This window comes from Cetorhinus maximus, chromosome 4 (assembly GCF_964194155.1).
Source record: "Cetorhinus maximus chromosome 4, sCetMax3.hap1.1, whole genome shotgun sequence".
NCBI lineage: Eukaryota > Metazoa > Chordata > Chondrichthyes > Lamniformes > Cetorhinidae > Cetorhinus > Cetorhinus maximus.
The window spans coordinates 133,026,820-133,054,162 of record NC_135882.1 but is presented as its reverse complement, the minus strand read 5'-3'; the positions used below and the strand labels follow the sequence as shown (position 1 = coordinate 133,054,162).

General features: G+C 43.9%; 1 protein-coding gene across 1 annotated transcript; it reads left to right on the top strand.

Annotated features, from left to right (window-relative positions):
- The first annotated feature begins 1,036 nt into the window (after positions 1-1,036).
- On the top strand, positions 1,037-25,650 carry klhl18 (kelch-like family member 18). The gene is made up of 10 exons (XM_078540828.1): positions 1,037-1,182; positions 3,040-3,170; positions 4,396-4,536; positions 5,992-6,190; positions 7,053-7,213; positions 9,236-9,372; positions 10,750-10,972; positions 13,800-13,904; positions 20,754-20,865; positions 21,760-25,650. Exons 1-10 carry the CDS (start codon positions 1,066-1,068, stop codon positions 22,144-22,146), a joined length of 1,713 nt encoding a protein of 570 aa, XP_078396954.1. The 5' UTR covers positions 1,037-1,065; the 3' UTR covers positions 22,147-25,650.
- The last annotated feature ends 1,693 nt before the right edge of the window (positions 25,651-27,343 follow it).

The window sequence follows — 27,343 nt, the reverse complement described above, 5'->3', positions numbered from 1 at the left end:
TTGGAGGAAGGTGGTGTGGTCAATCGTGTTAAGGACTGCAGATAGGTTCAGAAAGATGAGGAGGAATAATTTACCTTGGTCACAGTCACAAAGGATGACATTTGTGATTTTGGTAGGAGACATTTGGTACTGTGGAAGGGGAGAAAAACTGATTGGAGCGATTCAAACATCGAATAAAAACAGAAAATGCTGGAAATACTCAGCAGGTCAGGCAGCAGCTGTGGAGAGAGAAACAGAGTTAACATTTCAGATCTAGGACCTTTCACCAGTTCTAATGAGGCACGAAGGACTGCTCATAATGAGCCAGCGCCGAGTGCTCCAATGAGTCCTCTGAAGGACTACAGAGGAAAGCTCCAGGCTTATCTAACAGGAAGTCAAGCTTGTGATAAAAGCAAAATACTGTGGATGCTGGAAATCTGAAACAAAAACAAAAATTGCTGGAAAAACTCAGCAGGTATGACAGCATCTGTGGAGAGAAAGAGTTAACGTTTCGAGTCCAGATGACTGAAGAAGAGTCAAAAATTGCTGGAAAAACTCAGCAGGTATGACAGCATCTGTGGAGAGAAAGAGTTAGCGTTTCGAGTCCAGATGACTGAAGAAGAGTCATCTGGACTCGAAACGTTAACTCTTTCTCTCCACAGATGCTGTCATACCTGCTGAGTTTTTCCAGCAATTTTTGTTTTTGTTTCAAGATTGTGATGGTTGGAGGAGAACAGGAAGCTTGAGCAGTACTGAAAGATTGGGGCAGGGTATGGTGCTTCAATGAACAGAATGACCATGGCAGTTTTAGTACCTGAGCAGAGGAATAATGTGAGTGGACAAGTGGATTAGGAAGGGTAGCTGGGTGGTTAGATAATGGGGTGAGGGCAGCAGAAGGAGATTGTTTACCAGTGGATTCCATCTGAATCCAAAACCAGGATTCCTCTTTGCGTTTCTCACAAAGTTTGACATAATATTGACGCTCCCTAATGAAGGTGGTCAGGCAGGTCGGGAACGGAAGTGAAATCACCAGATGGTCAAAGCTCCGTGACGCAGAGCCGGAAGTGAGGTATTTGCCTGGCTAAGATGGCGGACCCGGAGGAGGATTTGATGCTTTTCAGTGTCAGTGATCTGCCGGTTCGGGGCTACGGTCTGATGGAGGAGATCCGGCGGCAGGGAAAACTCTGTGATGTGACTCTGCGGGTGAGGAAGGGGATCAGAGGGAGAGACGCCGGTATTTGGCGTGGAGAAGTTGTGAGGGCCGGGAGGAAAAGCGATTCTCATCCCCCCCAACCAAACACCCCGCATCACCCAATAAACATCCTCCCCCAACACCCCCTCCCCCACCAAACACCCCCCTTCACCCAATAAACATCCTCCCCCAACACCCCCTCCCCCACCAAACACCCCCCTTCACCCAATAAACATCCTCCCCCAACACCCCCTCCCCCACCAAACACCCCCCTTCACCCAATAAACATCCTCCCCCAACACCCCCTCCCCCACCAAACACCCCCGCATCACCCAATAAACATCCTCCCCCAACACCCCCTCCCCCACCAAACACCCCCCTTCACCCAGTAAACATCCTCCCCCAACACCCCCCTCCCCCACCAAACACCCCCCTCCCCCACCAAACACCCCCCTCCCCCACCAAACACCCCCCTCCCCCACCAAACACCCCCCTCCCCCACCAAACACCCCCCCCTTCACCCAATAAACATCCTCCCCCACCAAACACCCCCCTCCCCCACCAAACACCCCCCTCCCCCACCAAACACTTCCCTGCCCAATGGCTTGTGGTCCCCCCCACCCCGATTCCAGCTTGTGGTTCAGCTCCCCTGACACCCCCATCACCGATTCAGGCTTGTGTTTCTCCCCGACAACTTCCCCCAAGATCCCAGCATATGTACTTCCCCCTCGATTCCAGCTCAGGTTTTTCTCCTCTCCCCCCATTCCACCTTCTGTTTCCCCCCCCTGATTCTGGTTGGTGTGTTTCCCGTCTCCCGCCGCCAATTTTGACTTGTGTTTTTCTCTCCCACCACCCTCCCCCTCCCCATCCCCATCCCCATCCAGCTTGTGTTCTTCTCCACCCTCCCAGCTTGTGTACTTGCCACTCTCACCCCAGCCACTGCCCCCCACTCACTCTGGCTTGCCCTGCCTTTCTCTCCCTCCCTGCGGTCCATCCCTTTGACACAGCCCCCTGATTTCTGGGCTGTTCGATTTGATAGTTGGTATTAGGGTTGATGTTGTAATGGATACGAGTGGACTTAATGATTGGGCTAAAAGCAAAAAAACTGCAGATGCTGGAAATCCAAAACAAAAATAAAAATACCTGGAAAAACTCAGCAGGTCTGGCAGCATCTGCGGAGAGGAACACAGTTAACATTTGGAGTCCGTATGACTCTTCAACAGAAAGTAAAAATAGAAAAGAGGTGAATATAAGCTGGTTTAAGGTGGGGTGGGGGGGAGGATAGAGCTGGATAGAGGGCCAGTGATAGGTGGAAATTTGCCAAAAGATATCATAGACAAAAGAACAAAGAGGTGTTGAAGGTGGTGATATTATCTAAGGAATGTGCTAATTAAGGGTAGAAAGGACAAGCAAGGTACAGGTAGCCATAGTGGGGGTGGGGTGGGGTGAAGGAATCGAAATAGGCTAAAAGGTAGAGATAAACAATGGATGGAAATACATTTAAAAATAATGGAAATAGGTGGGAAAAGAACAATCTATATAAATTATTGGAAAAAAAGGGGGGGGCATCGGAAAGGGGGTGGGGATGGAGGAGAGAGTTCATGATCTAAAATTGTTGAACTCAATATCCAGTCCAGAAGGCTGTCTCCTCCATCCCCACCCCAGCTAATATTTCACCTCTTTTCTATTTTTACTTAGTTCTGTTGAAGAGTCATATGGACTCGAAACATTAACTGTGTTCCTCTCCGCAGATGCTGCCAGACCTGCTGAGTTTTTCCAGGTATTTTTATTTTTGTTAATGATTGGGCTGTTGGATTGGGTTGATGTTTGGTTGTTTGCATGCTCTTAAATGTTCTGGCCTTTTACAGGTTGGTGACCACAAGTACACTGCACATCGCATTGTGCTGGCTGCTTCTATTCCATACTTCCATGCCATGTTCACAAATGACATGATCGAATGCAAGCAGGATGAGATTGTTATGCAGGGAATGGACCCCAGGTTAGAGGAGTTTGCTTCATACTCACTTCATCTCTCTGTGATTTCAGACATTGAGCTTTTCGTATTTATTTTGTCCATTTTTACACTCGGCCCTGCTTCAGCGTGGTGCTGAGGGAGTGTTGCATTTTCAGAGATACGATCCTTTGGGCGAGATGTTAAACCATTTGGTTTAGGTGGATTTTATGTATACAGTGGTATTGTCTGAAAACCACAGAGTCTTGTTCCAACATTCTTCCTCGCATACCAAAACAAATTAACTTATCTCCGTACTGTTTATGGGATGTGGCTGGCACAGAATGGCTCTCGTGTTTCTCTTTGTCACTGAACTCAGGACAGTAATTTGTGTGACATGCTTTGTTTGGAAAGCGTTGGCATTTTTTCTGTTTTTCCCTATTGACTCATCCCAGTGATCAGCATTGAGGAGAAGGGCAGGGTACAGACAGTCCCTACTAGTTACACCACCCTCACTTATCACAGGCAACCACCTGTCTTGGGAACATGGTGCTGATCATTTATGGTCGCTATTGATGTCAATTACGAAGGGGCCACTTAAAATGTGTTGAGCCTTCCGGCTATTTTATGCAGTTTTGTACCTACTGAATTTTTAACAGCTGTGTTTTTATATACCTGTACCCCATCAATATCTCACTTTGCAGTGTATGTAGGCAGATGTTAGAACCCAGAGAGAGACACATTAAAGCAAGACTTTGCATCAGAGGTGGACCTGATCTCACATTTAGGTTATCAGCTGGCTGTAGCTGTAGTTGTTAATAATTAACAGTGTGCACATTGACAGAGACTTCAGCCAGCTTCAGTCAGCTGATATGTTTAATGTAAGATCAGGTCAATCGCTGCTACAGTGTCTTGGTTCAATCAAATGGATTTACTGTCCATATACAGTGGGAAAGTCACGTTAGCACCAATGCATCTGGGATAGACAATGGGGACTGTACATTGCAGCTGACCAGTGGGCAAGCTACTGCAGAGTGGTTAACAGCTCTGAAGTCAAAGATTAGCATGAGCCAGTGCTTTCAGGGAAATGGGGAGACAACCAGTGCCTGGATAGTGAATCTAGATTAAAAGATTGTAGTGAAGGCAGTACAGCACCTCAGCCATGAGGTGATTGAGATAGTGTTTAAGACAAAGCTTTGGGTCTTTTGTGCAGCTTTATTAGAAATGTTAAAGTGATAATTTCTAAAAAGTGAATCTGTCTGTCTTCTCACAGTGCCCTGGAAGCGCTCATTAACTTCGCCTATAATGGCCGGCTGGCAATAGACCAACAGAATGTGCAGTCATTGCTGATTGGTGCCAGTTTCTTGCAGCTTCAGAATGTAAAGGATGTGTGCTGTACCTTTCTGAGAGAGCGGTGAGTGTTGGGATTGGGGGAGAAAAATGCAATCATCACTCATAAGTTTTGCTGCCAGATCCCTCAGGCCTCAGTGTGTTATTACAGTGTTCACACACCAGGAAGGGTCCATCCTTGAGACAGACTGATCCCAGGATGAAATGCAGTTTGACAACTGCAATTGATTTCTTAGCTCTTGGTCCAGGGAGGAAAAAAAAGACAAGTCAGAGTTCTCCTTTCTGATTACTCTGCTGATTCCTGCTGAAACATTTGTCTACTTGGATGTTGATGGAGGGCAAGATTTGACTTGGCTCTGATGCCTGACATGTTTAATGACCTGCTGATGCTTGAATAATTAGAGACTGGATTCTGTTTGTAGATAGCTCATACAGACCATTAAGCAAGTTATTGAGAGTGTGTTTGGCATCCGGACCTGAACCCCAGCAGAAGTCAACACATGGGGGCATAGTGGTCATGTCACTAGACTTGTAATCCAGGCAAGGGTTCACATCTCACCACAGCAGCTAGTGGAATTTGAATTTAAATAATAAATCTGGAATAGAAAGCTAGTCTCAGTAATGGTGATCATGACAACTATCATCGATTGGTGTAAAAACCCATCTGGTTCACAAATGTTCTTCAGGGAAGGAAATCTGCCATTCTTACCTGGTCTGGCCTACATGTGACTCCAGATCCACATCAATGCAGTTGACTCTTAACTTTTCCTTAAAATGGGCAAGCCACTCAGTTCATGGGCAATTAGGGATGGGCAACAAATGCCGGCCTTGCCAGCAACACCCACATGCTATAAAAGAATTTTAAAAAACTTCAGGGGAGGAAACCAGTGGAAATCTGTGATGAAAGATTGCACTAGTTAGTCTGTATACAGTACAGTGCCTTGGGTATGAGGTGATTGTGGTGATCAGAGTGAGGAAATCCTGTGGTTGAACTGTACAGACCAAGAAGTTTCCAGGTTTGATTCCAGAGTGTGTTCTCAATTAGCTGATCTGAACTGGATGAGCAGTAAGGTGCCATCATTGGTCTCAGTGGAATTGAAGTAAGGAGATAGAAAGTATTTCCTCTGCTAGGACTAATCTTAAAGTTAGAGCTGGGCTGTTCAGGAGGGAATCACAAAGAAATTTTTTATATAACAGGTAGTGAAAATTTGGAACACTCTCCTCCAAAAGACTGTGGATACTGACTCAATTGAAATTTGTAACACTGATGTTGAGAGATCTTTGTTAGGAAGGCTATCAAGGGATATGGAGCAAATAATTTCAAATGCAATGCAGATCAGCCATGATCTAGTTGAATGACAGAACAGGCTCCAGGAGCTGAATAGCCAACTCCAGTTCTGATCAACAGCTTGGTGGCAAAGCACATTTCAATACTAACTTGGTGTAACAGTTTTTATAAGGACTGCAGTAACAGGTGTCTTCCATTACCCTCTCCGAATCTCTCTCCCTGCCTTTTCAGGCTGCACCCTAAAAACTGCCTGGGAGTGCGTCAGTTTGCAGAAACGATGATGTGCACTGTCCTTTACGACTCATCCAACAGTTTCATCCACCAGCACTTTGTGGAAGTATCCATGTCTGAGGAATTCCTTGCATTACCCTTTGAGGAGGTGTTCGAGCTTGTTGCTCGGGATGAGCTCAATGTGAAGTCTGAAGAACAGGTATAAAGAGTTTACAATGAGGGTATAAAGGGTTTACAGTGAGTGTAAGGGGCTGGCGGAATTTACAGTGAGATTACAGAGAGGATTGTTTATAGCAAGAGTATGGGAGGAATGTTGTCCATTATTTTATACATAAGAAATATGGACTGGATTATGCCTGATCTCTTCCTGAAAACCCTGACTTTTCAGTTACTGTTCGTTGCATCTTCGACCATGAACGGCATCGTAGCCTGTGACTATTCTGTGTCCTTTTTAAACTTGCATTAATACTACTTTGTGTTTTAAAACATAATACTTTTTTTTTATTCGTTCACAGGATGTGGGCTTCGCTGGCTGGGCCAGCATTTATTGCCCACCCCTAGTTGCCCTTGAGAAGGAGGCGGTGAACTTTCTTCTTGAACTGCTGCAGCCCATGTGGTAGTAAAGATACTTAAAGATAACTCAATCCCAAGCCCTTTCTGTTAACAAAATGTGGTCAAAAATGTCTGAGAGGGATGGAAAGGGGAATGGAAATGGCATAGGAAGAAGAGGGGATGGCATAGGGAATGATACAAGACAGATGAAAGGAGTAGGATAGGTATGGAATGAGAGGGATGGCATGGGAAGGATGGAATGGGATGAGGATTTAAGCAAGTACTGTTGCAAATAAAGATACTAATTTCATAGGAAATGTTTTGTGGGTCTCTGTTAGTTGAGACTTAAATGTTTACACTGAGGTATCCAAATAGACGAAGAGCACAAATGTTGCTATGTTACTGATATGATGATGAACAGGGGAAGCAGCATCTATGGAGCAGAAAGCTGATCTAGAATAATATCCTAGTTCCATATTTTATAATGTACTGATCCTTCCCTTCTCCAGGTATTTGAGGCGGTCCTTGCTTGGGTACGCTTCGATCGGGAGAATCGTGAGGATTACCTGCCTCAGTTACTAACCAAAGTGCGTCTGCCTCTCTGTCGACCACAATTCCTAACAGACAGGGTCCAGCAGGATGATCTAGTTCGCTGCTGTCACAAGTGCAGGTAAGATGGGTGGGACCACATTATAATCTCCCCCACAACATTCCTGAACAGGAAACAAGATGAAGCTTGTCTGATAGACAGCTTACCGTTTGCCTCCCTCTCACTCTTAATCATAGGTTAGAAATGATCTCTGAAGTTTCCCCTCTCATTTTTTCCCAAGCCCTTACATGTTTTTTGTGCTCCCTACATTTCCCCTGTTGAAATCAAGACTCGTTTCGCTGTCTCCTGTTCTCACTCCCTAACTCCCGTTTTTGCATTCTTTCCAAGTACCCCAATAATATGAATTTCGTTTCTCCTCCAACCTGTAAGTTTTTAAATTCCAAAATGGTGTAATTAACTACTTCTTTCTGATTCAGTGTTTCCTTTGCCTGTTGTTTTTCAACCAGCATCGCAGGATCTGCCCTTTCTCAATTTAAAAGGCACCACTAGTTTTCCTGGTTCAGGCACAGCTTTATCACTCTGCAGAGCTGCTCTTGCTGATAGAGACCTGAAAGATTTATTCTGAATGGGGAGAATATAAATTTAACCTCTTTCTGACACAATTAGCGATCCTTCAGGTATCACCCCTAGTTCAATGTAATCAGACAGATTAAGTCAGAAAGTTGAGTTCAAGCTCTACTTCAGAGTTTTAAAAAAATGCTGGCAAAAATCAGCAGGCCAGGCAGCACCTTTGGAGAGAGAAAGGGAGTTAACATTTCAGGTCCATAACCTTGTAGTAGAGCTGGAAGATGTCAGAGGTGAACAGCTTTTAAACAAATACAGAACCAGGCAAAAAAGGAGTGGGAGGACGAGCAATTAAATGACCAGAAGTACTAATAATGCATATCAAAATGAGGTGATAGTAAAATGCTATAAGAACAAAAAGTGCACCTAGCAGATCCTATCTGATGAAGGGCCGTCATCGACCCGAAACATTAACTCAGTTCCTCCCCACAGATGCTGCTTGACCTGCTGAACATTTCCGAATTTCCTGTTTTTAACTGTGGGTCTAGAGGAAGTGTGAATAGTTACAGCAGAATAGCAGAGGAGGAAGTAAGTGTGAAAACTCTAGTGAAGTGAAAGCCTTCATGGCCAAAGAATATGATGGAAGAAAGGTAGGTAGACCCTCAAGGGTGCAACCGCCTTGCTGGCTGTGTTAATAGGGGATCCTCGCCTAAGTACCTGATCACATCTTCATTTTCAGTGGCCCTAGTGCAGCCATCCTCCATTAACAGCACATGCGGCTTCAAGAAAAAAGGCAGAGATTTTAGCACAAAACTTTGGTTGATATCTCAATGCAATATTGATGGAGTGTTACACTGTCAGATTTGTGTCTTTCAGATGATAGGTTACACCAAGGCCAAGTCTACCCTTGTAAAAGATCCTATGCTGCTATTTGAACAGTTTTCCATGGTGTCCCAACCAATATTTATGCCTAGACCAACATCACTGAAACAGATTATCTGGTCGTTATTTCATTGTATGGGGGAAACTTGCTATGCGCAAGTTGGCTACCACCTTTCACACATTGTGGCTGCATACTTTATTGGCTGTGGGGATTTGGGACCCCTGAGGTTGTGAAAGGTGCTGTACAAATGCAAGTTTATCATTGTTGCATGATATTTTTCAATTTAAATGATGAATGGAGAATATATGATGCTGTGGCGCTGGACAGTGCAAATGAAAAAAGAGCCCATCTTTGATTATTTGTTGGTGCTGAATTGGTAGATCCTCCTTGGGTAATGGAAGTTTTACAAAAATTGGCCTCAGCATTCCTGGACCAGGAAGAGGAGGAACAGCCAGAGTGTTTGTTCTGTATAGCCATCTAGTCATACCTGCTGGAAAGTGCTGTGTGTGGATGCTCGTGAGGCCCAAAATAGCCTCGGCTATGATTCTGCCCCCCATTTGCCTGCCGGCACACACAGTTCTTCATACAGCCGCTCAGATGAGGCCCTGGCATGAGTCTGCAGATGGGAAGATGATTCTGGAAATAGGGGGGTTGTTTGTGCATGGATTTCAGGACTGTGCCATTTTGTTTTTCAGGGACCTTGTTGATGAAGCAAAGGACTACCATCTAATGCCTGAGCGCCGCCCTCACCTGCCATCTTTCAAGACACGGCCAAGGTGCTGCACCTCCATTGCTGGCTTGATCTATGCAGTGGGAGGCCTCAATTCTGCTGGTCTGTGTTGACTTGGGATGTTCAAAAGATCTGGACTAGTCTGGCTCCTTTAAGGGACATTTCATGACAAAATTTTCATACATTGTTGGGCTTTTCGTCTGAAAATAGAGAAGAGTAATTGGGGACAAAAAACATTTTTCAGAAATCATGATTTGGAGATGAGCCTCCTGCTGCAAATAACCTGTTCTCTGTCTGAAATTCAGTAAGAATTGTCCTAGATGCAACTTTCAGCAAACGTCCCTTAAAGGAACTTGGCCAGTCCAATTGTCCTCACCTTCAGTTCAGTTTCCCAACAAATTGTGCAGTACACTTGATTGATTAAATGCTCCCAGATGACAATCCAAAGTCTTGAACAAGTCTCTGTATCAGACAGTGTACAGAGGAAGTCATCCTTGTAACCTCATACTGTGTATATACTTACAGCATTTATACCTGGGAGAGGTATATGAGGATAGAGACACTGAGACATGGAACAAATAACAGCTATTCAGGTTGGAATTATTAGATCCCAGTCCATGCGTTGATCTGTTGCTTCTTGTTTTCCTTCCTTGTTCTGGAAATATTAGCCTCTCACTCCTAAGCAGCTCTATCCAGCAGGGTAAAGGCACTATCTGGTGTAACCAGCAGGTTTATGTTGAATCCAAGTTTCTGCTGTAGCTGACCTCGGTCATGGAAACAAATTTCCCTCTGCCCTGGAGGTGTGGTGGGTGTCAGTCTGTATCTGCACCAGTATCTCTGTGCCCCTGCATCTATTTACGTTAGTGTTAGAAGAGGCACTTGAGTGTGTGAAGGGTGAGGCTGGGCTATTATGTGCCCTATAGTGTGATACCGTGTGATGGTCACTGCTTAGACTCAATCATGAAGAATGAGCAAGATAATGGAGGAGACACTGCTCATGTAGTATAGCTCATGTAACCTACCAAGGACTTGGCTGCGTCAGCTGGGGCACAAGGGAAAGAGTGAATTAGAAAGTAAAACAAAGTTAGACATGTTAACCAGAAGTTGGTTGGCATTACAGTGAGACTTTGCTTAAGGGGAGATGCTGTGCATTCCAGAAAACTATCACTGAGAACAGTGGGGTACACAACACCACTCCACCCTCACAGCTACCTGATCCAGGAAAAGCAAGTTGCTGACCTGAGAGCAAACCTAACCAGTAATTCCCTTTCCCTATGTCCCTTTCCCTGACTCCTGACCCCATTCATGCATGTGTGTCATCAGTTAACCAGAAGATAGGAATGCTGTGGAGCTATAACTGAATATCTAGCCGTTGGTTAATTCTAACAATTGCCAGAGGTTCCTGTTGCTACTGGGCCATACTAGAAGTGCTAGCTGTTCCTCCCTCTAACTCCCCTCCCACTGTGTTTGACTTTGCAGGTGATTCTTTGAACGTGGCAGAGGTATTTGACCCCATTGCTAATCGATGGGAGCGGTGTCAGGAGATGACGACCTCCCGCAGCCGTGTGGGTGTGGCCATGGTCAACGGGCTCTTGTATGCAATAGGCGGGTTCGATGGACATTCTAGGTTGAGCACGGTAGAAGTTTACAACCCGGAGATGGACAAATGGACTAAAGTGGCCAGCATGAACAGTAAGCGCAGGTAGGAACGCCTGGGCAAGGCCAACAGCTCTGGAAAACTGCATTTGCCACCTCCCCCCTCCATCCATTTTCTGTCTTGCCCCTCCTCCATGACCTAATTGAATGACTGAAGTGGCTGAGTGACCTCATCCTGTTCCTGTGAAGAAAAGCATGTTGATGGCTCATTCATTGAAGTATCTGTCTTTGTGCCAGAGAAACACAGAGGTTTCAAGTTTGACACCTAGTCTGTGCTGAGTCCAGTGTTCTCTAACGAAAAGTGTGTGCCTGTCTACCTGTACATCTTGGAATAGGGCTTATGTACTTCACAGTCTGCCAATCTGCATTCGCTGTCGAGGTTGAAGCATAAGAAATGGTCTATTATGCATGGTACAATGCTCCATATAGAACTGGATCGCAGTGAGAGATCCAGTACCTTCAGGAGAGGGAAAATTACTGGGGGAGCAAAAAAGTCAATTTTGGTGCTTTCTTTTGATGGTTTGACAGAGGAATGCCTACACTGTCACCTTATTTTTTTTAGAGTTGATGAAGGCAAGGTTGGACAGGTTGGGCCTGTATCCATTGGAGTTTAGAAGAATGAGAGGTGATTGTATTGAAACACAAGATCCTGAGGGGACTTGTCAGGGTGGATGCTGAAAGGGTGTTTCCTCATGTGGGAGAGACTAGAACTAGGGAACACAGTTTAATAATAAGGGGTCTACTGTTTAAGATGGAAATGAGGAGAAATTTTTTCTCTCAGGTCATTTATCTTTGGAATTCTCTTCCCTGGAGACCAGTGGAGGCAGGGTCTTTGAATATTTTTAAGACAGAGGTAGATAGAATAGGAATAAGGGCTCGGCCATTTAGGATGGGTGAGGAGAAATTTATTCGCTCAAAGGCTTGTGAATCTTTGGAATTCTCTACCCCAGAGGGCTTTGAGTACTCAGTAGTTGAGCATATTCAAGACAGAACAAAAACAGAATTACCTGGAAAAACTCAGCAGGTCTGGCAGCATCGGTGGAGAAGAAATCAGTTAACGTTTCGAGCCTTCATGGCCCTTCAGCAGAACTGGAGCATAGTTAGAAGAAGGGAGAAATATAAATTGGTTTAAGGTGGGTGGGTGTGGGGGGGGCGTGGAGAGAGACACATTGAGGGTGTGGTGTGGTGATTGTGGAGATGAGCAGATAATCAAAAGATGTCACAGACAAAAGGGTCAAAGAGGTGTTGAAGGTGGTGGTATTTGTCTGAGAAAAGTGCTAATTAAGAATGGAAGACAGGATATTCAAAGTACAGCTCTAGTGGGGGTGGGGTGGAAAGACTAAAGGTTTTAGTTTTAGATTTAAAAATAATGGAAATAGGTGGGGAAAGAAGAATCTATATAAATTATTGAAAAAAAAAAGCGGCGGGGGGGGGGGGGAAGAAACGGGGTGGGGATGGGGGAAGGGGGAGTTTTCCTGCGGTCTGTCCGCAAGAAAGACCCAAACCTCCCTGTCGCTTGCCATTTTAACACTCCACCCTGTTCTCTTGCCCACATGTCTGTCCTTGGCTTGCTGCATTGTTCCAGTGAAGCCCAATGCAAACTGGAGGAACAGCACCTCATCTTCCGACTAGGCACTTTACAGCCCTCCGGGCTGAATATTGAATTCAACAACTTTCGATCTTAAACTCCCCCTTCCCCCATCCCCACCCCGTTTCTTCTCTCCCCCCCCCCCCCCCCCCCCCCCCCCGCTTTTTTTTTCAATAATTTATATAGATTCTTCTTTCCCCACCTATTTCCATTATTTTTAAATCTAAAACTAAAACCTTTAGTCTTTCCACCCCACCCCCACTAGAGCTGTACTTTGAATATCCTGTCTTCCATTCTTAATTAGCACTTTTCTCAGACAAATACCACCACCTTCAACACCTCTTTGACCCTTTTGTCTGTGACATCTTTTGATTATCTGCTCATCTCCACAATCACCACACCACACCCTCAATGTGTCTCTCTCCACCACCCCCCCACCCTACCCACCTTAAACCAATTTATATTTCTCCCTTCTTCTAACTATGCTCCAGTTCTGCCGAAGGGCCATGAAGGCTCGAAACATTAAATGATTTCTTCTCTGCCGATGCTGCCAGACCTGCTGAGTTTTTCCAGGTAATTCTGTTTTTGTTTTGGATTTCCAGCATCCGCAGTAGCTTTTAGCTTTTTGTTTTTATATTCAAGACAGATGTCGGTATGTTTTTGGGTACTAAGGAAACTAAGGGATGTGGAGGTAATGCGGGAAGAAGGAGTTGAGGTAGATGATCAGCCATGGTCTTACTGAGTGACGGAGCAGGCTGGAAGGGTCAAATGTCCAGTCTAGCTTCTATTTTAATTCTCTAAACTGATCCTTAATTTGTTGCCTTATATGTAGCAAAGAATCACCAGGTTGATCGCAAATGTCAGGTTTCTACAGAATGAGGAAGGTTTGGAGAGAATTAAGCTTGGAAAGAAGTTATCTAATGGGATCTTAAAGGGATAGAAGATAGTAAATGGTAAAGGAAAGGTGAACCTAGAAGATTAATTGTGAAGAGACAAGGGTATAGGTTCAAAGTGATGAAGAGTAAATTTAGGATTGGCATCAAGAAATTCTTTGCACAGAGTGATCAACACATGGGGTGGACACCCAGATAGAACGCTGGAGGTGCTGACCTCAAAACTATTTAACAAATAGCCAAATTGGGGTCAATTATTTGGATGGATGGGTCATTATAGTTCAGACATACGGTTGAATGATCTGTTTCTTTCTATCATGTGAATGGACTCTGGCTATTTAGGGAGTAAGGTCTACGGTTAGCATCTTAACTTGCCCTTCTGCTTGTTTCAGTGCAATGGGGACAGCTGTCATGGATGGACACATCTATGTTTGCGGTGGGTACGATGGAATCTCCTCTCTCAATTCAGTGGAATGTTATACTCCAGAAGCTGACAAGTAAGAAACCTTAACGATGCCTTTTTTACATTTATAACCGTGGGTCAATCAAAGATGAGAAAGGAAATCTTCTCATGAAGGAATGGTTGACATATATGAGTACATTGCCTCATTTTTCATGGAAGAATGTGATATTGGGATGCAATTGGGAGGGGAAGGTGTGGAGCAATTAACCTATAGATAAGGAAGGAGTTTTGAGAATGTTGCTGGAGCACAGGGAAGTCATAGAGGAAGCAGAGACTGTGACAACATTTTTTCAAACATCCTTATTTGTGGAAGATGTATCAAAGGACTTCAGGGTTGTCATTGTAATACAGGCATTTTAAGAATAGAGAAAGAGATTAAACCAGGTAACGTATACTGATTAACCTTTGATTCATAGCTTCTAGAACGCATTGAATTTAGACACAGACAAAGATAAATTAATGCTCACCGAGAAAGAAACGAGTTGATTAAGGACAGACAATATAGATTTTTAAAAAGCAAGTGGTGTCTGACAAACTTAATGGTGTTCTTTGAGGCGTTGGGAAAAGTAAATGCCATGGTGGTTGTGTACATGGATTTAAAAAAGGGTTCAAAAATATATGCCTTGTTATAATTAATATGCATGGTATTAAACAATGTGGTAGCATGGAGGGGATACTGGCTAAAGAAAAGAACATTGTTTTATTGGTGCAGTCAGCTGTGGCTTAGCAGATAGCATGCTTGCCTCCAAGTCAGTAGATTTTCTTTCATTCTTCCACAGCATGTAGACATCACTGGCTAGGCCAGCATTTGTTGCCCAACCCTAATTGCCTTTAAGAAGGTGGTCCTGAGCCACCATCTTGAACAACTGCAGTCCATGTGGTGTGAGTATACCCACATTACTGTTAGGAAGGGAGTCCCAGGATTTTGATTTGGCAACATTGAAGGAACGGCAATATAGTTCCAAGTCAGGATGGTGTGTGACTTGGAGGGACCTTAGTGGTGGTTGTGTTTCCATGCATCTGCTGCCCTTGTCCTTCTAGATGATAGAGTTTGTGGGTTTGGAAGGTGCTGTTTAAGGATCCTTGCTTTGTCCTGGATGGTGTCGAGCTTCTTGAGTGTTGTTGGAGCTGCCTTCATCCAGACAAGTGGAGAGTGTTCCATCAAACTCCTGACAGGCTTTGGGAGAGTCAGGAGGTGAGTTACTCACTGCAGAATTTCCAGCCTCTGACCTGCTCTTGTAGCCACAATATTTATATGGCTGGTCCAGTTCAATTTCTGGTCAATGGTAACCCGCAGGATGTTGATAGTGGGATATTCAGCAATGGTAATGTAACTGAATGTCAAGGGGAAATTGTTAGATTCTCTGTTGTCGGATATGTTCATTGTCCGGCATTTGTGTGGCGCAGATGTTACTTATCAACCCAAGCCAGCACATGGAGATGGACTACTTTAGTATCTGACGAGTAGCAAATGGCGCTGAATATTGTGCAATCATCAGCAAACATCCCCACTTCTGGCTTTCTGATGGAGGAAAGGTCATTGATGAAGCTGTTGAAGATGTTAGGCCTAGGACACTACCCTGAGCAATGCTTGCAGCAATGTCCTAGGACTGAGCTGATTGACATCCAACAGCCACAATCATCTTCCTTTGTGCTAGGTATGACTCCAACCGGTGGAGTTTTCCCTCTGATTCAGTTATGCTAGGGCTCCTTGATGCCTCACTCGGTCAAATGCTGCATTGATGTCAAGAGCAGTCACTCTTACCATGCTTTTTGAGTTTAGCTGTTTTGTCCATGTTTGGACCAAGGCTGTAATGAGGTCAGGAGCTGATTGGCCCTGGAGGAACCCAAACTGCACATCAGTGAGCAGGTTATTGCTGCATAAGTGCTGTTTGATAGCACTGTTGACAACACCTTCCATCACTTTGCTGATGATCGGGAGTTGACTGATGGGCAGTAATTGGCCGGGTTGGATTTGTGCTGATTTTTGTGGACAGGACATATCTGGGGAATTTTCCACACTGGGTAGATGCCAGTGTTGTAGTTGCACTAGAATAGCTTGGCTAGAGGTGTGGCTAGTTGTGAAACACATGCTCTCAGTGCTATTGCCAGAATATTGTCAGGGCCCATAGTCTTTGTTGTATCAAGACAACTCCAGAGACCTGAGCACAAGATCTGGCTAATATGCTCAGTGCAGTATTGATCAAATGCTGCAATGTTGCTGTCTTTCAGATGAGCATTAAACCTGAAGTTCCATCTGTCCCCTCAGGTGACGTTATTTTGAAATCCTTTGCCCTGGCCAATGTTAATTTTTCAGCCAATATCACTGGTTTATCTGGTCATTATTATTTCATCATTTTTTAAAAATTCATTCACGGGATGTGGGCTTCGCTGGCTGGGCCAGCATTTATTGCCCATCCCTAGTTGCCCTTGAGAAGGTTGTGGTGAGCTGCCTTCTTGAACCGCTGCAGTCCATGTGGTGTAGGTGCACCCACAGTACTGTTAGGGAGGGAGTTCCAGGATTTTGACCCAGCGACAGTGAAGGAAAGGCCATAAATTTCCAAGTCAGGATGGTGAGTGACTTGGAGGGGATCTTCCAGGTGTGGTGTTCCCATCTTTCTGCTGCCCTTATCCTTCTAGATGGTAGTGGTCATGGGTTTGGAAGTTGCTGCCTGAGGAGCCTTGGTGAATTCCTGCAGTGCATCTTGTAGTTGGTACACTCTGCTGCTCAAGCTTCCACAGTGTTGTGGGAGCTGCATTCATCCAGGCAAGCTGGGAGTATTCAATCACAGTCCTGACTTGTGCCTTGTAGATGGTGGACAGGCTTTGGGGAGTCAGGAGGCGAGTTACTCTTCTCATTATTCCTAGCCTCTGACCTGCTGTTGTAGCCACAGAATTTATATGGCTATTCTAGTTCAGTTTCTGGTCAACAGTAACCCCCAGGGTATTGATAGTGGGGGATTCAGTGATGGTAATGTCATTGAATGTCAAGGGACGATGGCTAGATTCTCTCTTGTTGGAGATGGTCATTGCCTGGCACTTGTGTGGCGCGAAAGTTACTTGTCACCTGTCAGCCCAAGCCTGGATATGGTTCAGGCCTTGCTGCATTTGGACATGGACTCCTTCAGTATCTGAGGAGCCGCGAATGGTGCTGAACATTGCGCAATCAGCAGCGAACATCCCACTTCGGACCCTATGATGGAAGGTCATTGATGAAGCAGCTGAAGATGGTTGTGCCGAGGATACTACCCTGAGGAACTCCTGCAGTGATGTCCTGGAGCTGAGATGACTGACCTCCAACAACCACAGCCATCTCCCTTTGTGCTAGGTATGACTCCAACCAGTGGAGTGTTTTCCCCATGATTCCCATTGACTCCAGCCTTTCTAGGGCTCCTTGATGCCACACTCAATCAAATGCAGCCTTGTTGTTAAGGGCAGTCACTCTCACCTCACCTTGGGCGTTCAGCTCTTTTGTCCATGTTTGAACCAAGGCTGTAATGAGGTCAGGAGCTGAGTGGCCTGGCAGAACCCCAACTGGGCGTCAGTGAGCAGGATATTGTTAAGCAAGTGCCGCTTGGTAGGACTGTTGATGATCCTTTCCATTACTTTACTGATGATGGAGAGTGGACTGATGGGGCGGTAATGGGCCAGTTTGGATTTGTCCTGCTTTTTGTGTACAGGACACATCTGGGCAATTTTCCACATATCCAGGTAGATGCCAGTGTTGTAGCTGTACTAGAACAGCTTGGCTAGGAGCAGCACAAGTCTTCAGCACTATTGCCGGAATATTGTCAGGGCCCATAGCCTTTGCAGTATCCAATGCCTTCAGCTGTTTTTAGATGTCACATGGGGTGAATTGAATTGGCAGAACTCAGGCACCTGTGATGCTGGTGATCTCCAGAGGAGGCTGAGATGGATCATCTGCTTGGCACTTCTGGTTGAAGATTGTAGCAAATGCTTCAGCCTTATCTTTTGCACTGATGTGCTGGGCTCCCCCATCATTGAGGATGGGGATATTTGTGGAGACTCCTCCTCCAGTGAGTCGTTTAATTGTCCGCCACCATTCACGACTGGATGTGGCAGGGCTGCAGAGCTTAGATCTGATCCGTTGGTTGTGGGATCGCTGTTTGCCACGCAAGTAGTCCTGTGTTATAGCTTCACCAGGTTGACACCTCATTTTTAGGTATGCCTGCGGCTGCTTCTGGCATGCCCCCCTGCACTCTTCATTGAACCAGGGTTGATCCCCTGGCTTGATAGTAATGTAGAATGTGCCGGGCCATGAGGTTACGTACGGATTGTGTTAGAGTACAATTGTGCTGCTGCTGATGGTCCACAGAGCCTCACAGATGCCCAGGCTTGAGCTGCTAGATCTGTTCGAAATCCATCCCATTTAGCACGGTGGTAGTGCAACACAACACAATGGAGAGTATCCTCAATATGAAGACGGGACTTTGTACCCACAAGGACTGTGCGGTGGTCACTCCTACCGATACTGTCATGGACAGATGCATCTGCAGTAGGCAGGTTGGTGAGGATGAGGTCAGGTGTGTTTTTCCCTCATGTTGGTGCCCTCGCCACTTCCCGCAGACCCATTCTAGCAGCTATGTCCTTTAGGACTTGGCCAGCTCGGTCAGTAGTGGTGCTACCGAGCCACTCTTGGTGATAGACATTGAAGATCCCACCCAGAGTACATTCTGTGCCCTTGCCACCCGCATTGCTTGTTCCAAGTGGTGTTCAATGCGGAGGATTCATCAGCTGGAGGAGGGCTATACGTGGTAATCAGCAGCAGGTTTTCTTGCCCATAAGACTTCATGGGGTCTAGAGTCAATGTTGTCCCGGGGCAACTCCCTCCAGACTGTATACCACTGTGCTGCCACCTCTGCTGGGTCTGTCCTGCTGGTAGGACAAGACAAACCCAAGGATGGTGATAGTGGTGCCTGGGACATTATCACTCGTGAGGATGACTATGTCAGGTTTGACTAGTCTGTCAAACTGTGAGACAGTTCCCCCAATTTTGGCACTAGCTCCCAGATGTTAGTAAGGAGGACTTTGCAGGGTCGACAGGGCTGAGTTTGCCATTGTCGTTTCCAGTGTTCTGTCCGGTTTCATTTTCAGTTGTAGCAATTTGATATAACTGAGTGGATTGCTAGGCCATTTCAGGGAGCACTTAAGGGTCTGGAGTCACATGTAGGCCAGACCAGGTAAGGACAGCAGATTTCCTTCCTTAAAGGACATTAGTGAACCAGATGGGTTTTTACAGCAATTGACTATGGTCATCATTAGACTTTTAATTCCAGATTTTTATTGAATTCAAATTCACCATCTGCCATGGCGGGATTCAAACCTGGACCCCCAGAGCATTACCCTGGGTCTCTGGATTACCAGTCCAGCAACAATACCACTATGACAACATGCTGCCCCCTAGGCTATTTGTGGGGCTATTCTGTGGCTGTGATTCTCAGAATTCTAGGGTGGCAGAGGCAGAAATATTCATGAATATCCACTTGCAGTACTATAATTTACAAGAGTACAGATCAAGAGCTGGAAAGCGGGATTAGGGTGAATCACTTTTTTTTAATAGTCTGGTGCAATGGGCTGAATGGCCTCCTGTACCATAAATTTTGACACTGTTACAAGAGTGACTATCCTTCAAAAGTACTCCATTAAGTGGAAAGCACTTAGAGAAGTCTTAAGTTCTTGAGAAGCACTATATAAATGGAAGCCTTTTTTTAAAATGCAGTTAAATGGAGTAGTCAGGTTATGAAAAGGCTGTTATACATCACCCTTGTAGCCTAAGAGTAAAATTCCCTCCCCCACCCCCGACCTCCCGCAACTTCTGGCTGCCACCATAAGGATCTGAGTTGGAACCTTTATCATTCTCCAAAAAATGAGGGAACAGACAGGTTGAACAGATGTCAAATGAAATGATGTAGAGAATTTTAAGGTGATTAGGTTTAAGAGGAAATGAACACTAAATGGTAAAACTTTAGGAGTAGAGAAACCAAGAAATCTGGAGGTTCAAACACACAAATTTTTAAAAGTGAGGGGACTTTAATAAACCTGAGACCCTGCATTTTATAAATGGAATATAGATTACAAGAACAAAGAGGAAACACAAAGCCTGTGCTTGCAATTTATTGGTTAGGCCTCATCAACTTGCTTTCCATTGTCTTATCTTAAAAGTGTGCAGAGAGGACTTACTTTAATGCCTTTCGTTACCTCAGAATGTCCCAAAGCACTTCACAGCTAATGGATTATTTTAAAATGTATACACTGTTGGAGTGTAGGAAACAAGGCGGCCAATTTTTGTGCACCAAGATCCCACAAACAATAATGAGATGATGAACAGATAATCTGCTTTAGTGATGTTGAGGGTTAAATGTTGTTCAAGACACCAAAGAGAAGTCCTCTGCTCTTCTTTGTATAGTGCTGTGGGATCTTTTGCACCTACCTGAAAGGGAAGACAAGGTTTTAGTTCAATATCTCATCTGAAAAACAGCAACAACAGTGCAGTACTGAGGAAGTGCTGCACTAGAGTATCAACCTAGATTTTGTTCTCAAATCCCTCGAGTGGCTGTCATCAGTAGAGATTCATTGAGATGATGTCAACAAGAATTTACATTCATATCAACCCTTTGGATAAAATACCCCAAGGAATGCCTCAATTGTTTTAAAAAAATACACTCCATAACAAACATTAAGAGGCCTAACCAAAAGTTTGATCGAAGAGATAGGTTTTCAAAATTCTGAAGGTTTTGATGAGATGAAGAGGACAAAACTATTTGTACTTGTCAGTAACTGAATTTAAGTTCAACAGCAAAAAAAAAAGGAAGTTCAGAGAAATTATTTTGCTAACCTGTTTCTTTGCTCTGGTTCCCCGTAGATGGGTATCTGTGACTCCAATGAGTGCCTGTCGCAGTGCTGCAGGAGTCACGGTGTTTGAAGGGAGAATCTATGTTTCTGGAGGGCATGATGGACTGCAGATATTTAATACGGTACGTTCTGGGATGTATCAGGGAAGAAAGGCAACAGAGCTGTGTATGAAGAAAGCAGCTCATAATCCGCTTGATAGCATTTCATAAGTGCAAAGACCAAACAGCTAAACCCCAAGTACAGCATTTTCAATCATTTTGTCGCCTCCTTTTCATGGTGCTCATTCTTGCTGTCAGATGGAACAGTTACAAAGAGTTATCAGGTTATGAACTGACTGATATCCTTCGATTACAAGGGTGAAATGTAAAATTATTCTCAGACTTCACCCTCAACAACCTGGATAAATGCAACTGCAACAATATGCTAATATCCAATTATCCATTCCCTTTACCACAGGGGCACTGTAGCTGCAGTATGTACTGTGTACAGATGCACTGCAGCAAGTTACCAAGGATTCTTGGGCAGCAAATCCTAAACCTGCGCCTACACAACCTCGAAGGATAAGGGCAGGCAGGTGCATGGAAATGCCATCACCTCTAAGTTCCCCTTCCAAGTCGCACAATGCTGATTTGAGCATCTATCATTGTTCCTTCATCGCCACTGGGTTGAAACCCTAGAACTCCCTACCTAACCATTCAAGAAAAAGGCCCACAACCACCACCACCTTGATGGCAACTGGAGCTGGGCAATAATTGTTGGTCTTGCCATCAACTTGCACATCCTAGAAATAAATGTAAAAACCCTACCCAGATGTCATGTGAGGTTCTCCACACCAAGGGCCTTCTGTGCAGGGTGATGGAGGCAAGAAAACTGAACCATTTAAGAATGACTGACTGGGGTAATGGGTTGGGTGAACTCTTGTTTAATCTGGATGAACGAGGTAAGATGGGCCAGAAGTCTTTTACTTGCTCTAGATTTTTATTCTTAAAATGATCTCTCTTTTTTAAAATAAACAGGTTGAATGTTATAATCATCACACCACTACCTGGTATCCAGTGCCGAGTATGCTCAATAAACGCTGTCGCCATGGAGCTGCATCCCTAGGCAGCCAGATGTACGTCTGTGGCGGTTATGATGGCTCGGGCTTTCTGAGTATTGTGGAAGTTTACAATTCTTCTTCAGACCAGTGGTATTCACTTGTCCCCATGAACACTCGTCGCAGCCGGGTGTCCCTCGTGTCAAGCTGCGGTCGTTTGTATGCCATTGGTGGCTATGACGGACAGTACAACTTGAACTCGATGGAGATGTACGATGCTGATACAAACCGCTGGACGTTCATGGCCCCCATGGTGTGTCACGAAGGTGGAGTTGGCGTAGGGTGCATCCCGCTCCTCAGTGTGTAAGGCAGTCATTGTTCTCCCAGTCGCGGGAGTCTAGTGCTTGGTAGCGGTATTGAAACAATGGTACATTTGTGGGAGCAACAGTGGTCTGTTGGTTGGTGTCCAGTGGCCAAAGACGATGCAGTAACTATTACATCGTTCCAACAGAAATTGGTAACTTACCAGTACTGGGTAGCTATCTACAGAGTCTGTGGATGTTTTTAAAAGCAGCCATTTAAATAAAATGATGAATACTTTATAAATTACACTTTTAACAAAAAAAGTCCAAATGTTAATGTATGGATAATTTTTTTCAGTGATTACTTAAATGCAGAGCAGTGTATTAATAAAAGAGACTGTCAGACTGGGTGTTACCGTGAGTTAGGCACTGTCCTTTTACCACTGGAATCTAGGTTATAGTGTGGAGAAATAGAAAACTGAGATACTAAGGGTGCTGTTGTAGAGCATTTTGCAACTGACCTATGCTGCACTTTGCTTTCAAGTGCTTGCTGCTAGTACTAGATGCCTGCAATGAGAGTGTTCCTAGAACAAATGTCCCCTTCACCTGGCAGAGAAGGTGGAACACTCCCTGGAGAGCCTAGCTGCTGGCCTGGTAACCATTTCTGCAAGGCTAATTGGTCACTGTTTGTATGTTTATCCTATTACTGGTCCAAGTAGTGTGTTGAATAGAACTTTTTGTCCTGTTAAACCCTAATTCTGGGATGAATGGGCCAGTGTATGAATATGGAAAGTTCTAATTGTTTTACATTTCTAGGATGGTATATTCTTGATATACTGTGATGGTGCAGTCGGCTACTGTTCCCAGCCAGTTAAAACCTGCACTCATTCTGATAGTAATTATTAGCTTTACTGGCATTGTCCCTTGTTCTCCCTTCTTCCCTTATCCTAGTCCTTGTGTGGTTTATCCTTTGTAACTTATAAACATAATCAGATTATTAAAATTTTTAATGTTTACAGCAATCAAAATATGGGAGAACTACCTGATAGTTAATGTGGGTCTTTACTTATCAGTACTTTGTCTTTTGAGAATAATGGATCTCTGGGAGCAAATTACAAGTTGAAACTAGCTAGTGGTTATGCTACTGGTGGATATGTAAAGTTTTCCTGCTAGATTCTGCTACACTGTGGGGAAAACACCAGGGTGTACAATTATAAATTCTGTTCTTGTAAGTAACTGAAGAGAGCATTGAGCTGAAGAGTGAAATATTGGTTGGTATTGGTTTGTCACTGATGGGGGAGTGAAGCAGAAAAGCATATTGCACAGCATTAAATTTTTGATCTAAAGTGACATTTTATTCTCAATATTGTATTGGTACCGACTGTATGCTAATAAACTATATGTCAATACCAGGTAGATATTTAATCAAGGGAATTTGTATGGTTTACATATAGAATAATGGATACCCAGGAGTGAGTTGGAGGATGAAATCTTATCGTGGTTTTTTTTTATATAAGTAGTAGAATAATGGATACCTGGGAGTGAATTGCAAGCTATAATCTAAAAGTGAGATTTGAATGGTTTTATATGTATAGAATAACAGATAACTTGGAGTGAGTTAAAGATTGGAATCTAATCAAATGGATTAGTTATAACATAACAGATACCTGGCAGTGAGTTGCATACTGGAATCTAATCAGGCGATTCAGTTGTTATATATATAGAATATAATGGATACCCAGAGCGATGAACCAGAAGGCGGACATATCAGCATCACCGACTGAGAGTTGGAGATGAATTTGTTGTATTGAAATTGCTCTGTGTTTTTCTCCTCTGTTTTGGACGCTGGTTCTAGTGCAGCACAGTTCTACAATTGGGATCTATATTCTGCTACTACCAGCAACTAGCCATCAATCATGTTAAATCATTAAATCTCAGCTAATAATTGACATGGAGGCACATCCTGTCATTTCCCTGCTTCCCTGCATATGCACTTTACAGCAGGAATCATTGGTTAGCCATGTCCCTATTCTAGTGGTACTGAGGCTAACAGGCTCCTATTGCTGGCATAGCTGACGAAACTGGAGACGCCCGGTCTGAATGGCTCCTTGGGGAGGGCTAGAAATATGATTAATCCACACTACATAGTTCATGGGTTACAGGTTGCTGATTCCTGCCTTGAGGTTGGCCCAGTCCTGTTAAAATACACCGCAGCCAAACACAGCATCCTTGAGCAAAATCACGTTTTTTCACTTTCAAGACAATGCATATAAAAGAATCCAAAACTCTTGCAGCAGAGGACACTATTCAGCCCATCGTGGATCTGCAGACTCATGAAGGAGCAATCTAATTGTCCCACTCCTCTGATTTTTCCCTAGAGGCCTGGATATGTTTCCTTTTTGATTATATATCTAATTCCCATTAGAACAATCAAAAATGAGCATTTTTTTGTTGAAAAATGGCATTGATGTCACAGGCTCTGCTCATTTACTTTTCCAGTTACTAAAATCCTGAAGCAGTTCCATTGTCCCAAAAATAAGACATGGGAAGACTGCTGCCAACCCCTTGCTGTGTAGAATAACTGGGTATGGTCGAAATAAAACCTTTGTTCTCAGCTCAATTAGCCCTGGTAGCACCTATTACTGAGCCAAAAAATCAAATATCAATTCCACTGATTGGTGCTCACATTCTGTGTAAATTGTTTTTTAATGTAAAGCCAGGCTGCTGTCTCCAATTCTCCAATTCTAGTTGAGAATCCCAGGCACAGTTGCTATCCCATGTTTAATCAGTGGAACATTTGGTTATCACATACCTGGGAATCTGTGTATGTATTGTTCAACTTTAAGCCTGTAGACCAGTTTCTCAAGTACTTATGTCCCTTAAATATAGTCATGATTAAAGAAGAGGTACTGGCCCAGTGCAAGTTCCACTGGGTCCCTTACCCAGTTCTAGGTTGGCGAGAATCACTGGCACCTAACTCCTTTTTAATTAGTGTTCCACTCTTCAAATGTCTTGAATAATGAATTTGGGTTCTGCAGTTCAGACTGTTCACCTTTGGACATTGTACTGCATTAAAGGTGCTTTATAAATGCAAGTTGCCATATAGGCAATGGTTATTGACCTGCCAGATGATTTGTGCTGGCCAGATCCTTTGTTATTGGATTTAAGCACTTGGCCTGACTTTCTATTCCAAAAAGAGGAGTGGAGGATAATTGGATCCCTGGACTTCCAACCTTCTCACCATATCAAATGTGAAATCTAGAGTCCTACCTTGGGAAGGATAAAACAAAGAAAAGAGAGTAGGCCATTCGACCCCTTGAGTTGATCACCATCGGGAAGTGGCTAATAAAAATTTCAATCTGGGATGTGGGAGGATCATGAAAATCTATTTCCATTAGTCCATCTGTTACTGTAACTGATAGGTCAAACTCCTGTTCGCATATCAAAGGTACATATTGTATGTTCAATCTGTCTCCAAAGTGTAAACAGTACCTTATTTACCAGGTTATTTTGGAACACTTGAATGTTTTAATGTAAAATTGTAATAAATTATGCACATTCCTACGGAACCTAATCATTGAGCCTGTATTTCATTTATCAATACATGGAAGTTACGAAGACTTTGAAGTCAGACCAGTTAATCGGGCATTAAGTTAAAAATTCCATGTTCTTCCACCTTGTACAACTTAATAAAACAGGATGCACATAAGTACTGCAGAGGTATATGCATGTTACTCTTGCCTCTTGCACTTGTCATGTGTTGTGTATACATTGTGTTCTTTGGTATCAAAAATAGCAAAACAAAGTTCCTCATATCGTCTGGGAATGTGCAGCAGCTTTATGAATGTGTCAGCTCCAACTCAAACTCTTTGACCTGCTCTGGTTCACCTGTGACTCTGACATCTATGGGCTGAATTTTATGGGGGTGGGCCTAATGTTTGCCCCCCCACTTAAAAATTTGGTCACAAGCCTACCAACTTTTTTTTTTAAAAAAAGGCTGCCTCGCAGCGATAATATGCTGGGAATGACCTTAATGAAGTAATTGAGACTTCTGACCCTCAGAGAAAGGATGTCCTGCCCCTGAGAGCTGTTGGCCGACCTGATTGGCTGGCAGCTGAGTAGTCCCAGCAGCACCAGAACTCAGTACTGGCTGCTGTTGGAAGAACAAGCAGTCTCGAGAAGGAAGACAACATGGATACTGAACTAAGGTGAGTGCTGTAGCTGTGCTATCAATCTCTGCACACACAGTTCATCACGCACATGCAGTGTCTTGAGTTTTCATAGAACCATAGAAAATCAATGGTACAGAAGGAGGCCATTTGGTCCATCATGTCTCTGCTGGCCAAAAAGGAGTTATCAAGAATTTTTTTCAGTCTCTACCACCCTTTCAGACAGTGAATTCCAAACACTCACCATGCTTTCGGTGAAAAATGTGCTCGACAGCTTTCTTCCTCGCCATCGACCACTCAACTAATTTTTTTGTATCGTCTGCAAACTTCTTAATCACGCCTACTATATTTCAGTCTGTCATTGCCACGAAAAGCAAACAACATAGCACTGAGCCCTTGGAACTCCATTGACTACAGCCCTCCAGTCATGATTTTTTTTCCAAAAATATACTTAATTGATAACATTTATAAAAATGCATTACCTGAATATTCAAAGTTGACTTTAGATAAATTGCAAAGGAGATCAGTTACATTCAACAAAGTATGTGGCACTTTGAGGTGCACTTACAATTATAGCCTATACCTATAATATTTATTTCATGTTTTACACAATTTCCAACCCTCAGTCTATTACTGCGAGAAAACTATAGGTGGTGACCTTTCCCCTTTGTGTCTTTGTGGCAGATGTCCCAGTCTTTAGTTAGTCCCTCAAAGTAGTCCTTCCAGTCATGATTACCCTGCCACTGAGCCAATTTTGGGATCCATCTTGCCTTGGGCTCTTACTTTTCTGACCAACCTTCTCAAAAGCCTTGCTGAAGTCCTTGTTAAGTCTTTTGATTAAATTGGTACAAAGGCTCTGGAACATGCTTTTGAAAGAGATTTGCTCTATTTTTCGTTGCTGCTAATGGTTGTAACTTGGTCACCCAAGTTTCAAAAATCCTCTGGTAAAATCGAGTAGTTTGCCTTACTGACTGCTGTTTGTGATTTGTCCATTTAACTCACCAATGGATCTATACATATAATGTCAACCACAATCCTTGTGTTTGGGTACTTTGGACCTATTCAATCAACCTGTGGAACTCCTCACCTAAGT